Here is a 16,519-nt window from a genome sequence, read left to right as displayed (position 1 = left end):
TTATGAAAGGATAAAACAGAGAAATCAATATAAAACACAAACACAGGTATTGTTTTGAACAGTATTCACTTAACTGCTACTATTGATAAGCACCAGAGAAACCCAAGGGACCTCTCTTAACATCACAAACCACTGTAGCTCGTTCTAAGTTGAATGCAAATCAGGACATGCTCTCACCTTCCCCCATCTTCCGTTGTCCCTCAAAAAACACATGTCCAACAGGCCCCAAATCCAGGCTCACCAGTTTACCCAAATTATTCTCATTTAAGCTTATCCATAGTTTGCTACATGAATAAATACAAATATAACTCTACAAATCCCCCTTTTTATCTCCTTCTCCAGAGATAAACTTAGACAAGGCCATTTTGAAATATACCCACGGTCATTCTTTTCTACTGTGTCCGTAAATCCATCCGAAGCTGGTATTCAGAGTACTTGAAACCTTCATGGAGACCGAACACCACTTTCCATGGCAGTGAAGGAACCATGAGGGGGTAGCTGAGTGCTAGAATCATCAGCCCCCCCCCCCCCCGAGGAATAGCCCACAAGGACAGCTAATAGGGAGGGGGAGATGCAGCTTTCCCTTCACGGGTAGAACTGATCAGAGCAAAGTAGACTCCTCTGCTGCGCCGTCCCGGCTTGCCGTGTCTTTGTCCACCCAATCCGCTGACAGCAGCTTCTGGGTCGATGCTGTAGAGATGTCTCCAGGGTCCTCCTTCTCCGGCCCGCTGATGATGCCTCCCGGGTCGTCTGCTGTAAGGATGCCTCCAGGGTCCTGCTCCTCCAGTCTGCTGCTTCCGAGTAGTCCACGTCTGCCAGGGCCACGTCCGTCCTGATGTCGTCCCCTGGTCCTAGCAGGTGGTTTCCCCCGCCGCAACACTGGCTCCCGTGGTACGAGCTGTCCCCCTTTTCTCCCAGCAGATGGCATAAGAGGGTCCGCTGGGTCACTCGGTCGGGGTCGGAGAGCCTGGGGTTGAGCCACTTTGTCCTCGTGCTTCTCGGGTCCCCCTTTTGGCGCCGGTGACCTGTGTGGAGAAATCTGATACAACTCCCTCAAGCCTACGCTCAGCTGTTTTGCCCCACTTGGAGCCTGTTGGTGGGGTGTCTTGAAACAACAGCTGTCTGTGAACAGGTTTTCTAAATTAATTGTAGACCTCCTATCTGCCAGTGCAGCTTCAGAATCTTAATACTTGGATTGTGCCAACTAAATAAGAACCTCAACATCTTTAGGTAAACTAAATAACATATTTCAATAGCTCTGAATTTCTGACAAGCATCTGTGTTTATTTTTAAATGAAATCCTATTTAAAATCCAAATATAATATGAACTGCTAATGTTTCTGGCAAAGAAACACACTAATGTTATGGATTCAAAAACAACCAAAATCACGATGCTAACAAAGTGAATGATTCCTGGTGATACTGGCTTCTACCTGTCAGTGCTTAGATATTATCACGCTGAAAAAATGAATACAGAATTCCAACAAACTGTCATCAAATGTCTTTCTATTATAAATTTAGATGAAATGTATATCCCCATAATGACCTAAACAATAAAGTCTATGGCTCTTACTTCTTTACCAGGCTAGTTACATGATGTTGTCTAAATTAAATTCTGTCTCAATACACTACTATGTTTTAGCTTTAACTGTAATATGTTCTTTCTACATTTCAAACCTCAGTTACTCTAATGTCTGCTAAAATATTACAAAATTGTTTCATTATCACAGGTCAACTTCTTCGGTTTCACAGTAGCCCCTTGGCCACTGCTTCTTTGTTACCTGCTATAATTCAAATCAATATTTAGAAACATCTCAACCTTCATCAAACAGTATCTTATCCCCAGATATGGAGCAGGTTAATTACATTCAATGCTCAATCCTTAAAAAAAAAATGTAAATTGTGAATTTTACAGCCATGTTGACATTTATACATTATACTCACTCCCCCCTTTACACATGAAATCATGTGTAACAAAAGCCTGTAATGGGAGGGGAACAAAAACTGTCAGGTAATTGGTTAGGGACATAACGAACATTATGATCATATTTCCACAGTGAACACTTCAGTGAAAAGAAGTGTTTCCTCTCCGTCCTTCAGGCCTAAAAGAAACAGAATCTTCAGCTTTTACATTTGCAAACCGCCAACTCATGTGAGAGTAAAAATATCACATGTGCGGTTTCCCCTTTTTGTGGAATTTTTAGGAAACCTCTCGTTTCCCTTGGAGCTCCAAAATAATATGTTAGTCCAAAAAAAAAACATGCTTGGTTAGTTATTGTTTTAGAATCATGCAGTTACAACTGATCACATGCCGGCATTCATTCACACTCACACTGTCTGGTTGTCATGTCAAGTTTGGTCAGGTTCACCCCAGAGTCAGTCATCCACAGTGCCTTGTCAAGTTACACTGTCGGTCAGGGTCAAAGGTCAGTTGGTCTCCGTCTTTTTTGGCCATGTGTCGTGCTCTGCAGAGACTTTGACATTTCAGCATAGGCCAGTATCCTTTGTCTACAAAAATATGTCACGATTTCAACTATGATTTTCAAGATGATTCTCACTTGTCATTGGGACTTCCGCCTCCCACTTTCCTGAAACTTGGTACAAAAACTCACTTCCTTCGAGTACCACTACTAATTAAATGTCTAATGATCTATTTCAGAAACTTTTGTACAATAACTATTATCTGAGTCAAAACATTACTAGGATCTGTGTCGCTCTGCCTTTCATAGCTCATTATAATTCTGGTCTACTTAAAAAACAATGATAAACTCTTTAGCAGTGTTGGAACCTTGGGTGTCCGAACATGCAACAATTACTCCCCTCCTTTATCAAGGATTTAAAACCGAAGTCCTATGGTATAACTATGCCACAATGGTGAATCAACACTTTAGATTGGAATTTAATATGTGGGCTTGGCACTAGCCCTTAATACAAACAAAGATTTGTCCTATAGAGTGGTTCCTAAACTATCCTTTTAATGGTGATCAATATTGTAACCAATGAGAGCACTACTTTATCTGATTGAACCGAGCAGAGGGGAGCTCATTTTCAGAGCGCATGATTGTGTTAGAAGGGCTTCAGTAGACTGTCAGAGGAAAAGATAGACAGAGCAAAGACATTTCAACCACGCCTTTAAAAGTAAATAAGTAAATAATCCTCAAAAGAGACTGTGTTAGGATTTTACTTGAGTTTGTCAAAGGGGATTTGGTTTTTATGTTTATCTCTAGGAGGAGGGACTCCGAGCAGCACTGAGGTTCCTCTGCCCTCTTCTCCCAGTGCGTAAAACAAAACTTTAACACACCAAGACGATCATTTGAGAGGACTGAGAGCTCAGAAAATCTCCTCTATACTCCCCGGGAATTGTAAAGCTCACACCGGACGCTCACTGGAGGAGGATATATAACTTTTCAACGCATTTTGTGGAGACACACGGAGGTGGATTTGTCTAAAGGAGAGCGGAGGGATCCTCTTCGCTGAGCCGGGAGGAACGCGCGCAGCTCCGGGTAGCAGACTGACCCAAAGGACTGCCGCTTAGAGAAAAAGGTAGAGACGAGACATTCCTGCACAGAGAGACTACGTGATTTATTCTTGTCAAGGTTTCATATTTTATCTATTACATGTCCAAGTTGAGCATGAAAAGTGGATGTTTTAGTGAGGCAGTTTTCTATTTAATGTAATCTGTTCCACATCAGAATCAAAGCCGGCTAATGTCTCCCCGGTAATATTTAAATCCTGGGACTTCAAACCCTCTGTCGCTTTTACGCAGGCGATATAAGGATAAACTGCATGTCAGACAGTATAGCCAGTCTCATTCAGCGCGCCCTGACAGTAATGCAGAGTATTAACTCGCATGAATTGTATAATGAAACTTTGATCACGACGAGCTGTGTAATGCAACCTGTCAATGCAGCCGGATTTATTCATATAATCGTTGAAGTCGAAGGAAATCCTCATGCTCGGTCAGAAGAGTCATAAGACTCAAGTTATTAGCCTCTGACTCAGCTTTCTATCTTTTCTTTAAGTTTTCCAACAGGTTTTGAATAGCTCCTATAAAACGGTGGTTCAAATACCAGGATAAACAATAAAGTGTTTTTTCCCTATAGGCGTAAACCTTTAACCTTCTGTCTGCTTCGGAAACATTGGAATAATGATATTGATCTGAACAAACGGGCTGCGTGTATGTGTGGGTGTTGGGATCCAATGTGCATGACCCCACTTGTGTTAGCTAATCCTCCGTGAATACTGCAGTCTGTTATATTCCTCCTGTCCTGAATACACCTGCCCCCCCTCCACCCGGGCAAGGAAGTTTAGTCACGCTTAACAGCAGACAATCCTGTCAATCCTCAATTCTGAATCAATCACAAGCGGAACCTGCTTGTAAACCTTTAATCCGCGATTTGTGATTGAATTACCTGTCCTTTAAATCGAATGAAACGATGTAGGCTGATCGGCTGGGAGCGTAATTGCTCTGTGATATTATTCCCTCGGCTAAAGGGGTTCAAGGCGACTAGTTGAAAAACAAATAGCAAGTACATCTTCTTCATTTTTTGATAACAACCACTCAGCTGTCGCCTCTTGTTTGTTCCATATATCTGCAGGCTGTTGCTCTGTTTTCACATTTCTCCCTCTGTCTCCTTCTCGCTTAGGTTATGACGGAACTGAGCTGAACATGGAGCTTTTTTGGATTTTGTTATTTTCTAGTTTCTATCCTCATGCCTCTGGCCAAGGAGTTTACGGTAAGAACGCGATATTTATGTATTCCTGTTACCACATCAATGCACAATATACTACAGTATATTACAGTATACTGTATTAGTGCAGGATGACAGATCCCCGTTGCAGCAGGGATGTTAATTTGTCCAATTATTAGTCCATGACCCTAATTAAGGGCTTCTCCGCGCCACATGTTGCCGCGTTTTAGCACGACGCTCTAGGAGGCACTATGATAACTGGTGTATAAACTACTGCGAGAATGGCTTCAGGGAGATCGACAGCAAATTAACTTGAAAGGGAGATATTGCTTTTTAGAAGTCACAGGAGGCGACTGGGAAAACATCCAGCAATGTGAGGGTAAACCCATCTATTGTAAATCCATGTAATTCAATTTTTTAGGCTGATATATATCTTGAAATCCACACCTGGCCCACAAATTAATGTTTTATTACACAAAGTATGATTAAACTTTAAATTATTATTTAATGGTTATTACTGAATTGAGTCTATAGTTTGGCCACTATTTAACTTCCCACTATTTCCCATGTACACACAGACAAGAGGTCTCAACAGGAGGATAATGGTAAAGCTCTCTGAGACATAACTCTCCTTTGTCAGGTTAAACAGGACAGTCACACTGCGCTTTTGAGGATAAAGCGGAGATTTGTTTCCTCTTAAGACTGTCTCGCTGTAGGCCTACTACAGACACTGTTTCTGCAGCTACAGGCCAGATGCATCCTCCTGTCCTGTCCCTTCTGGAAATGCAAACACACAAACTGATCTGTCAGCTTTGATACTTTGATTTTGATGTTTGAAGGCATGTGGCAGCCATAGAAAAAGAGGTCTGGTTAGTAGCATCACATGGAGTGCTGTTGTCACAAGAAATCCTGCTGCCTGCCATCACACTAAGAAATGCTGACAATCTGTCATTTGCTGAAGCATGTAGGCCCATGTCGAAGTCCCTGCTAACTAATCAGGCTTACACCACTCTAATACTTCATACTGGTGTCACTATTAGCGTGCATTTAAACCACTTACAATTCTCAGATCTTTTCTCGGCGTGTGTTTGGTTTTGACCACCAGTTGAAGCATTGCACTGATGCCTTAAACTGAAGGTTTTTCCAGAATCTGTTGTAGCTGTGTGACCCACAGCTGCAGGCAGAGCTGTGACTGACAGATAGAATCTCAGCAATTATGATTTTGTTCACTATCTGTTTTATAGGAAATGTCAAACATGGCCTTACAATGAAAAACAATGTACCTGATTTGAGTGGCATTCTTATCTGGAATCAGTTTGACTGGTGTGCAGGCTTTGATGAAGCAATGATTTACCATCAATCTATTACGTTTCTTCCAAAAATATTCCCAGCATAAATATATTGGGAATTTTGTAATGTAGGTTTGTGAGTGCAGTTAGAAAAATATAGGTTTTTCAGAACGTATGAGTTTCAGGGTTGACTTTTGTAGGGGTGTGTTTAATCTTTTCCATCAGTTGTCTTCCCACAGTTTCTCTTCTGATCTAGTTACGCTGTGCTGCACAAGGCTCACATTTCCAGTTTGCCCTTGTGCAATTGCCCTTTTCAGAAAACATGCTTATATTCTGATTGTCTAATTTGTGCAGCAGTGCCTTATGTTCTAAGTCACAAACATGCAGTGGCTTGAATAAAAAAAGTATACAGTTAGCGTCAGTACTACAGGAGGATGCAATGATCTTGTTTTTTATGATAGTTTATTTCCCCAAAGCTTTGTGGGAACCATGCTTGCCAGCATTCACAGGGCCCAGAGTCCCAGGTGGCTTGTGTGATGTTGGCGGTGCTCAGCTGTGCGTACCTGCTTAACAACTTTTTCATGTATAGGTAAATAAGCATCAATCAGAGTCATTCAGAAGGAACAAATTGTTTCATAATCTGCACAATTGCTGTGAAGAACACAAGTGGGGAAGATTGGGAAGAGAGCCAAGCGAGTTTGGCACGCTCGCTAGCTATGAATACAGATATGCATAAAATGGTTTCCCTCACTTTGGAATTGTTTAGCACTTCCTCCAGCAGACAGATGCGACTCGCTGTCCGTCGGGAACTGAACGGTGTAAGCGGGCTGATTGATGTCAGCGCTTTGGACGGCTGTGATGTTCCTTTACTGTAGCCTTCTCTGGGGTGTGTACTTTGGATGCATGCGTTTTTGTCAGCTCATGCCTCTAAGTCTGTTACACGCAGGTGTTCGTTCTCGTGACTGTAAATGTGAGTTCATACATTGCATGTATGGATGTGAAGTGTGTGAGGCCTCAAACCTGTGAGCCTGTGTGTGTTTCCACCTACATGTGTGAGTGGGACTTGTTTGTGCGGCAGACGCGCTTTCCTTCCCACGGCAACAGTTTCCTGGCTCAGCAGGGACTTCTGGATGAGTCCCTGTTTCTCTTGCAGTGGTGTAGTATTGATTGTACTTCTGTGAATGTTTGATAGGCTGTCAAAAAGCTTGTAACACCTGTCCCTCAAATAGGTGTTGGACAGACACTCGCAGCAAGGAAATGCAATAATTTATTCCTAAAGAAAAGCTTGCACCATATGCTTAATTCACATTATGCTTTGTTATGCATGATTATAATATCATTTTTAAGTAGCATATACATTTTTTACGAGTCTTCTCTTTTCTTTCTCACATATGCATCTCCATACTCTGATCACAAACATCTACTGTATGTAAAGGCCTACATATAGAGTCATTTTCAAGTTTCATTTCATTCGAATATGCCGTAATCCCGGGCATTACAAGTATGATGTCACATGTGCCAACTCTTAACATACTTAAGGATTAGAGGAGGTTCAGAAAGTTTCAAGACAGGCTTACAGGATGAGTCTCGTCTGAAGGACTAAACAGTTACAATATCATACAGGCAAAGTGAACCAGAAAAGTGTCTCTTCATCTTTGTGGCGCTGCATCACATCACACTCTGCGAGGCAACGGAGTTCACAGGGACACCAAATTATTGATTGCTTGTCAAAGTCACACAAAACCATTAGCTGGTGCCGTAGATGGAATCCAAACTGCATTAGCTTGCAATCGGATGCTTCATTATGTGCTTGTTAACAGGAAATTGAATGAAGTTAAATCAATGATTTTGTTTGTGTTTTTTTTGTGTTAGATTTAAGCAAGGCTCTTGCAGCAGCAGGAGAGCCGAGGCCTTGCCACTGGCCATAGAACAAAGCACTACAAGAGATGCAGAAAGTGGAAAAGCTTAATATGCCTACATAGCGCACACATTTAACATCACTTTGAAGATGTTGCCCAAGGAAGAATGAATGGCTTGGAAAACATTGCTGGTTTTTTATTTGCTGTCTGTCTCCGTGTGTGTGTATAGACGAGTACCCAACATTTGTGCATCGTCTTAATGCAGAGCTTTACTTGCTGCAGTACATTAGCTTGCCATAGAACATGGGTGGAGAGCCAGTGATCTAGAAAGACATGGTTCCAGGTTTAACTGACCTGTCCCCTGTGACTTTAACTCTTCCTCTCCCCACATCAGCACTTTTTGTTTGTATCTTTTATGTCTCTTGCTGCTGAGTTTATTTTGGATGCTGAATATTGCCCTTTTCTAATAAGCATCCATAATTTATCGGTGGCTCTGAGGCAATGGAGGAGGGGAGGGGAGATGGTGATGGAAAGAGACTGAAGCATTAAGCTAGAGATGATGATAACCTCCCACAATCTGACACCTACTGTCCTCCTCTCACTCTTTAGCGCTTTGCGTTATTTCTGTTCACTCTACTCATAGGTACACACATGTCAGCAGTTGTTGGATGGCCTTTCCCTCTGTATTAGGTTTGATTAAAATCCTTTGAATTTAGTTAGTGGTGCTGAAACTGTTTTTCCATCTGTTCAAATTAATACTAGATGGATAGATGGATGGATAGAAAACTGATTGTTAGCCAGGGTCTTCATTGTTTGGAATGCATATCAGATTCTCCACCATTCATCACAATCAAAAATAAAAATGTGACAAGAGTAGTGACGGGAGTGGTGGTATCAATCTGCCTGCTCCCCTTCTTAGTCTCCTGTCCCTTCCTCTTTTGCTGTCAGTCCAACCCATCTTATCCCTCCTGCTAAACATTTTAGTGCACATGGTGGGTGCTTTAATTATCCCGTTATGCTCCCATTTGTTCTTTTTCGCTTTAACTAGGTCCATTGTGTAGTGGTGTAGCCCTTGATGCCTTAATATTAAAAAGGTGCTACCATGGGAATATACATTATACAGTATGCTGCCTTATTTTGATGCTTACTCAGCTTATTCTTTGCCACTTTTTTACCCATTTATTCTTCCATTTCCTTCTCTCCACTTCTTACTTCTCTCCTCTCCATTATCCTAGTTTTCTGTAAGGGTGACCGGATATTAAAGCCTGACAACATTTCTATTAACCTACAGGTCAGCAGCCATAGGCCTGTAGCCAAAGTGATGTGTTGACTATGGTTTACACTAGCCCTGCAACCTGGGGGTAGAGGATAAGAGTGCTAAGACAACTCTTTGGGAGGTCTGATTTATCACCTGTCTTCCCACCAGTTACACTCTGAGCCCGTGATGGGCAGTTTGGCACACAGGGGCCCCAAGTGAGGTGAGAACGTAATATTTCTCCTTTGAAATCACAGCCTGGCAAGCCTTGGTGTGATATATGTATATCGAAGTGTAAGCTGTCTCACTGCCTCTTATGCTTGTCTTACATACAGGATATTGTTAATGTGTTGGCAGTGTGTGCTCCTTCAGCCAGACATAATACATTGGGTGTCCTCTCTCAAAAAGTTAATTTGACTTTGCTCACAGATAGCAAGAGTCAGAGTGGTGAGGAGTATGTCATTTAAGGTAATAGTTTGACCATTTGGGACATGGATGTGCTTTCTTGTAGAGAGTTATATGTGAAGATGTCACTCTCATGTCTGTTTATTGAATATGTCAAGAGACTGTTTTGAAAATAATTATTACAAATAATGCAACGAAAGGAAATAAGTGTAATTATGAATACATTTGAATAACATTATGCACCAAAAGCCATTGGATGACATGGCTGATTGTGTGACATTTATCTCATCTAGTCCACACTGTCAAACAACTTGTACCATCTTCTGCATCGAATGTGGATGAATTAATATAGATTCATAGACTGATTTATTTTTCCTTATTTGCATTCCCTCAAGATTGTGCCAGTTTTTCAAATTTAGGAGAATAAATCAAATAAATAAATGTTTTAAGATGAGTAGTGAAATGTTTAGAATCACTGCAGGCTGCATGGGTCTGTGCTTTAGAGTCGGCAGGAGTATTATAACATTTTGCTCACATATAATCTGGTAGCCCTCCTTTCTATCTGTTCATTTTCGTGTTTTCCTTTCTTTGTCTTCCACTCTGTCAGATGTTAATGCTCTTGTTAATGCTGTTGTTAATTCTCATGCGCATTCACACTCACATAAAGACTTGCACGTGCATAAACCTCTCTCACTTCATGTCTACCTTTCGCTGAACTCATGGATCATTTCCTCACCCTCACCGACTCTCTTCCCTCTGTCCCGGGATGTTAGTCTCACACACACACACACACACACACACACACACACACACACACACACACACACACACACACACACACACACACACACACACACACACACACACACACACACACACACACACACACACACACACACACACACACACACACACACATACCATGTATACATCACTTCAGGGGACATTACATTGACTTACATGCATTTCCTGGAGACTTATCCTAACCTTAACCATAACCAACACATGCCTAACCCTTACCCTTAACCTAACCCTAATCCTAACCAAGTCTTCACCCTAAAATTAATGATTCCCCTCATGGGGACCTCCAATTTGTCCCCTTAAGGGAGGCGAGTCCCCACACGTGACTGTGTAAACAGATTTAGGTCCCCACAAGTATAGTAATGCTAGGACACACACACACACACACACATTTGGGTGAGAGAGGTCCAGAGAGACAAGACAGTTTCGGTGTCCGTGTTACTTTTCACTTTTCCTCTGTACCTCTGTCACTCTATCTGACATTATCATCAAGCACCTCTTACTGCATCATGAGGGAATGTAGACACATTTGTCTGTGGTTGTGTCTTTTTACACAATTTATGAATGCAGGGCAATTTAATAATTCAATATGTTGTAGTTGAGGCTAAGATTAAGAGAAGAGTAGTTGGAGTGTGTGTTTTCTGTTGAGTTCATTTTGTGCACAGGGCATTATCTAAACGGGATAGGGTCTGTATTGTGAATGTGTGTGTGCGTCTGCATGCATGGACATAAGATGGGGGGCAACATTTGGCATCTAACTTATTTATAAATGCGACAGGATGGGGAACAGCGGTGAGAACATGGCTTACATCAGAGACCGTCTGCCTCCTCCTGCACTTCTCTCACACTGTCACTCGCTTTCTTCTTCACTGCCTTCTCTTTCACCCTCCTGTTCTTTGAACTCACTTCTTTCCTCGGCAAACTTTGTATTTGATTGATTTGATTTTGCATCGTTTAATAATCCAATTCAAACATTTCTTGGATAACCTTTTTTAGCAGAATGTTAAAGCCACTAAGTGTAGACTTGTGATGTGAGGAAAACACCATTACAATACTTGGGAAAAAGAGACTATTCAAGGGACACTAGGTGAAGGTTGTGTGTTGCTTTCAGCATTGAATTGCCACAGTGTCCTGTTTTGTTGCTACCACTGGGGGGCTTCACAGACAGTGACTTTAAAGATCCCTTCCATGCATTTTTTAAAAACTTAAACAAATATGTAAATACCGTACTTGTAATAATAACTAGTATCTGATCAAAAAACTGAAACAATAAATAAATGTATTCTTTTAACCATATTGAACAAAATAAAAACCTGTATAAAATGCAATAACTGGCTTCCAAACAAACTGATGATACACAATAATACTCAGTTTTATTATTATCATTATTATATTTTTTAAATATAATGTATAATATCTGTTGGTATCTGCATGCAAACTGTGCAGGTTTTTGCAGCATAGGTGTCAAATCTTCTCAGGTAGCTGTAAAATATGTATGACATTGTTGACTCAAATGGTGGCATTCAGGCAACCGTTCTCTGTGCCTGTCGCAGATTCAGCACAGATATATATTGATCTGTCACTTCATAGAAAAGCTGCACACTGCCTGACTGCCTAGGAAAACCTTATCATACAGACATCCTCCGACTTAAAAAGTGTCAGAAAGCACCTACTCTGCTAAAACCACACATTTCAAGGTTCTTCCACCCACATATGTTCTGCCTCTCCCGTGCTTTACGCTTAAAACCCCAAACAACAATAAAACAACCACAAGTGCTGGAGTTGGTTCATGTCCAACTAAACTTTCTGACGGCAGGAAGGGATCAAGACTGGAAATCTTTCTTCTGCTCCTACACACGTCTGGCCTCAATAATTCAGCAAAGTGTGCAGCTTCAAGATCTCACTCTCTCTCTCAAAATTGCTCTCCCTCAGCAGCAAACTCACCCTTATTTGCTCATAACGGTTTCAGAACAAATTAAATAAATCTTGCACCATTAGTTCCCATGTTTGTACCTCAGCTATCTATCAGAAGATGGGGGTATTATCTGTTGGATATGTGTAAAAGTCCCCCTGGTCTTAGTATAGCAATTGACCTGCCACCAGCAACTCACACTGATCCTTCTCCTCCTACTCCTCCTCCCTCATGCTGTCATTACCCATCTACTACACTTTTACCTGTCACGAAAGATGTTCCTGCATCTTCCTCTCTCCTCTTCTTCTGTCCTCTTTTCCCTGCAACCATATATAGCTACCCTTAACATGTCAAAAGGGGATAAAAGATACCCATTTTCAACTTTTCAGCCTCATTGCATCCTAATTCCCCCCTCCATCCAAACACTTTCAACAGATACATCCCTTGAACTCTCCTCATCACTTTTTCTTCCTTGCTTCCCCCCCTCTCTCTTCACTATCCCTCCATTTCTTTACACTCAGCAGCTCTTTCCTCCAAAGCCCTGTCATCTTCTTGCTATCATTCACCGATTCAGTGGCAAGCATCCACCCACCTCTCCACTTACTTCATATATAGGACATGGCGCACACTCTCATTGAAAGCTGCAGTCAGGCTTTGGGATGCAGGGTGCAGGGCTGACACCAGGGAGCCTGAGCTAGCAGCCACCTCAGGAAATGAGGGCAGAGAGAAAGGTGCATCATGAGGAAAGGTGGTGGGAGGTAGGTGGCATAAACAGGAGACTGAGATTTAACAGTTGTCTTCATTGGGAATAAATACAAAGAAGAGAATAAGTGTAGCTATAACCCTGAATATGACAGTTACGGAAAATTACAATAAACTGTCTTTTTATTCAAACCTTGCTGCCCAGTTAGTGACGAGCCCAGCTGAGTGTGGATGAAATCTTTTTTGACTGACGTAGCCCCACAGACCTACCACATATGTTTAAAAACCTCCTCATACACACAACCATTTAAAACCATATGTTATGTTATACAATAAGCCATTTGAAACCTGATAAAAGAACGTCATACAAAGTGACCATTAAATAGGCAGTGATCCTGATTGTTGATGTTTAGATTAATTATTTTCTGTAAAATACTGCTTCATTTCCAACAATTGATCTGTTAGACAACTCTTTTTTGACTTCTCTTCTGACTAATAAGCCTATTGAACACTTTTCATTTGACAGCTTTACATGTCCTGATCTGTGGACCTGTACGGTATTTTGTGCCCCTTCTCTGTTTGATGCAAGCAACCTTCCCCCAATAACACACCTCTATCTCTGAGTGTTGGCGGTGGAGTTGCACTTGAGGATATGTAGGCGTCAGGATAATGTGTGGAATAAAAAATATTCTATCCCTGGTTCTGTTTGAACCATTTGGATACTTTGATAAAACGAAAAACCTGTTCATCAGTATTAGATCTAACAGTGAGTGAGTGGTGTCCAGTTGTTCTATTGCAGCCAGTAGTTCTTCATCCTATTGTATTTCCTTAACATGTGGGTATAATTTTTTTTGCCATGTCATCTTTTCTGATTGCTTTATTGGGACGCCTGCACAAGTACGGTACTCCAGTTGGAAATCAAAACTGTAACTGTATTTTTTTAATCAAAATCTCTTAAGATTGAGATGATCCAAGTATTAATTTGTGGATATGAAAAAGTAGCTTACACTGTAGCAAGCTTTGAGGACAGGAAAAAAATGAAAGCTGCACACTTCCAGGTGCATGCGTGAGAATATTATTTCTAACTCAATCACAATGATGCCTGTGGCTCAGGAAGGGCACGTTATCCTACATAGAAAATCATTTCCCTACACATCCTTCATTTGAGGAGGAGGTGTTCTTAAACAAGGTAATGTTTAAGGTAAATCTGACACAGTCATCCTCAGGGACCAGAGATACAATTCTTATTTGTGAGTCAATCTCATAGCCATACTGCAAAAATGAAGAGAGAAGCCACAGTGTTGTACATTTTGTTCAAAAACGTATAAGCATTTAAAGAGAGAAAGTCCTCGGATTAACATAATTGTGAACTGAATTCACATATTAACCGTGTTTCTCTAAAATGCATTAGCTCTTTTATTAATCAACAAAACCTTTCCACTTCAGGCATTACAACTTTCGGGGGGGAAGCTTATGAATTCAAACTGAATTTGACATTCAATGCAATTACTGGGATCCGGCTTCTGAAAGAAGAGGGAAAGGATAGGTGGCAGAGCGAAAGGCTCATATTAAAAACTGAGACACACAGCGAGAGTGACATTGAAAAGGGCAGGGCCAGATACAGAGCAGCTAAAAGAAGAAAGGCTTCCCTGGAGACAAAGCTAGACCAACATGGGGCTCAGAATATGAGAAAGAAACAGGGACTGTGTGAGAGCGAAAGTGGGAATGTGGCTGTGACCACTAACTTTATTTGCTTTACCCCGAGAACTTCAATCAAATCTGGTTTCCTTTCCTCTAACTGTGTGAGCTTGATCATTGTATCTATATTCTTTAATGCATCTGCATTGATGTTTAAACTCACATTTAATCAAGGCAATGCAACTAACTATATTTGTCCTATTCCATATTATCTAGTTAATGACATATCTGATATCAATCAATAAATTACATACAGTCCAAAACCCAAAGATATTCTGGTTAATATCGAACACATCCTCCGAATTAAACGACAAAATGTGTTGTTTGTTCATGCCGTTTAGAACAACACATGAGCATCTCCATACGCGCTCTGGTAGGCAGGACGATTAGGGAATAGTTAGGGATAGATTGCTGTTTAGTTTAAAATGAAAACTACATTGGTTAGAATACTTTTATTGTCATAGTCACAAAACTACCCCCTTCATTGAAAACAATCAAGGTCACGGATTGGAAAAATAGTATTTGGCTACCTCAGAAAGTAGAAGGAAATATGTTGATTGACATTTAATAAACTGGAACCATTGACTTTTTGATTTATTGGCATTGGATTATTAAAGTTTAGGATTTGTCTATCTATCATTTAGTTACTTTATAATATTACAAATTCAATATTATCAATTATTTCAGAAATAGTAGCAATGACTGAATAGTGAAACTAAATTGGTTAGGGATGTTCCGATCACCTTTTTTTGCTCCCAATCCGATTCCGATCATTTGATTTTGACAATCTGCCGATACCGATTTTTCCCGATCCGATCTTTATGCAATGCTTTAAGAGAAAAAAAAGGTAACAGATAACGGCTGGTTATCCAACGCGAGGAATTCAGCTACTGTATCTTGGCTGTTATTTTTTTGGCCTTTTCACTGTTCTGGGGCAGTTTCTCTTTCCTTTTAAAAGTCTCCGCCTTGCAAACATTGCATCTGGCTGTTACACTGCCTTCGCTTTCAATTTTATAATACTTCCAAACTCCTGACATTTTCTCTGTCCCGACTCCCGAGTCACCAGCTGAACGTAGCCTCTCGTTAGCTTACTGCTACTATTAGACACTGCGCCCACTCTGTTGCCAGATTTGAGAGAAATAAGCAACCAGGTCTATGAAAACAAGCCCAAAAGAAGCAACACATACATGATGTTGTGTAATTTTAAACCAAAACTAAGGCCTCAGGATGACTTTAAGACGTGAACATGGTCATTTTTGTTCCCGATCCCCGATTTTTTTCTCCCGATTCCGATCTTTTGAAAATCACGTGATCGGCTCCAATCCCCGATCACGTGATCGGATCGGGACATCTCTAAAATTGGTTTAACATTATGTTTAGTAGTAGTATAGTAGTAGTAGTTTTCTGCATGTGTCTGCCAAAACCAGCCAATCTTAAGGATTAAACGTTCATATAAGTGCTTCAAACTTTGCTCACACAAACATACCGCTGTGGATCAAAAGAGCCAGCAGAGTTGGAGGCAGGGACTTCTGAGACTTAGTTCAGAGTTGAGAGGTTTTCACGGGGAGAAGAGAGAACATGTGTCAGTGAAGGTGCCGGCTTACTGCTGCTTTGGCTTTTATCAGTCTAACTATCCTCATCTCTTCCCTTTTCCCTTTCTGCATGGGGAGCCTTCTCATGTTCCTCCACTCTCTTTCATTATCCTTCTCTTCCTCACCTTTCAGGAATCTCATATAGGGCCATCTTGTCCCCCGAAACATCTTCCCTCTGGTTTTCTTTCCTTTTTTTATTTTTCCACATCATGATTACTCACAACAGGCGTTCTCCTTGGCTGTACTTTTTCTTCTATCTTTCTATTCAAAGTCTTCCTCCATTTCGACTTCATTCCTCATTCTCCCTTGTTTTTA

At 41.1% G+C, this 16,519-nt stretch overlaps 1 protein-coding gene across 2 annotated transcripts in view; it reads left to right on the top strand.

The window, feature by feature from the left end:
- Nucleotides 1–3,023: 3,023 nt before the first annotated feature.
- LOC117556709 (MAM domain-containing glycosylphosphatidylinositol anchor protein 1) overlaps nt 3,024–16,519 on the top strand; it is a 198,876-nt gene continuing 185,380 nt past the window's right edge. For both annotated transcript variants that reach the window (XM_034232201.1, XM_034232200.1), the window contains exons 1-2: nt 3,024–3,543; nt 4,647–4,736. In XM_034232201.1, coding sequence (XP_034088092.1) covers nt 4,670–4,736 — 67 coding nt within the window. In that variant the 5' untranslated portion in view covers nt 3,024–3,543; nt 4,647–4,669. The remainder of the gene's footprint in view (nt 3,544–4,646; nt 4,737–16,519) is intronic.

This window comes from Gymnodraco acuticeps, unplaced genomic scaffold, assembly GCF_902827175.1.
Source record: "Gymnodraco acuticeps unplaced genomic scaffold, fGymAcu1.1, whole genome shotgun sequence".
NCBI classification, from domain to species: Eukaryota; Metazoa; Chordata; class Actinopteri; order Perciformes; family Bathydraconidae; genus Gymnodraco; species Gymnodraco acuticeps.
The sequence above is the reverse complement of the archived record's forward strand: the minus strand, read 5'-3'. Positions and strand labels throughout refer to the sequence as shown.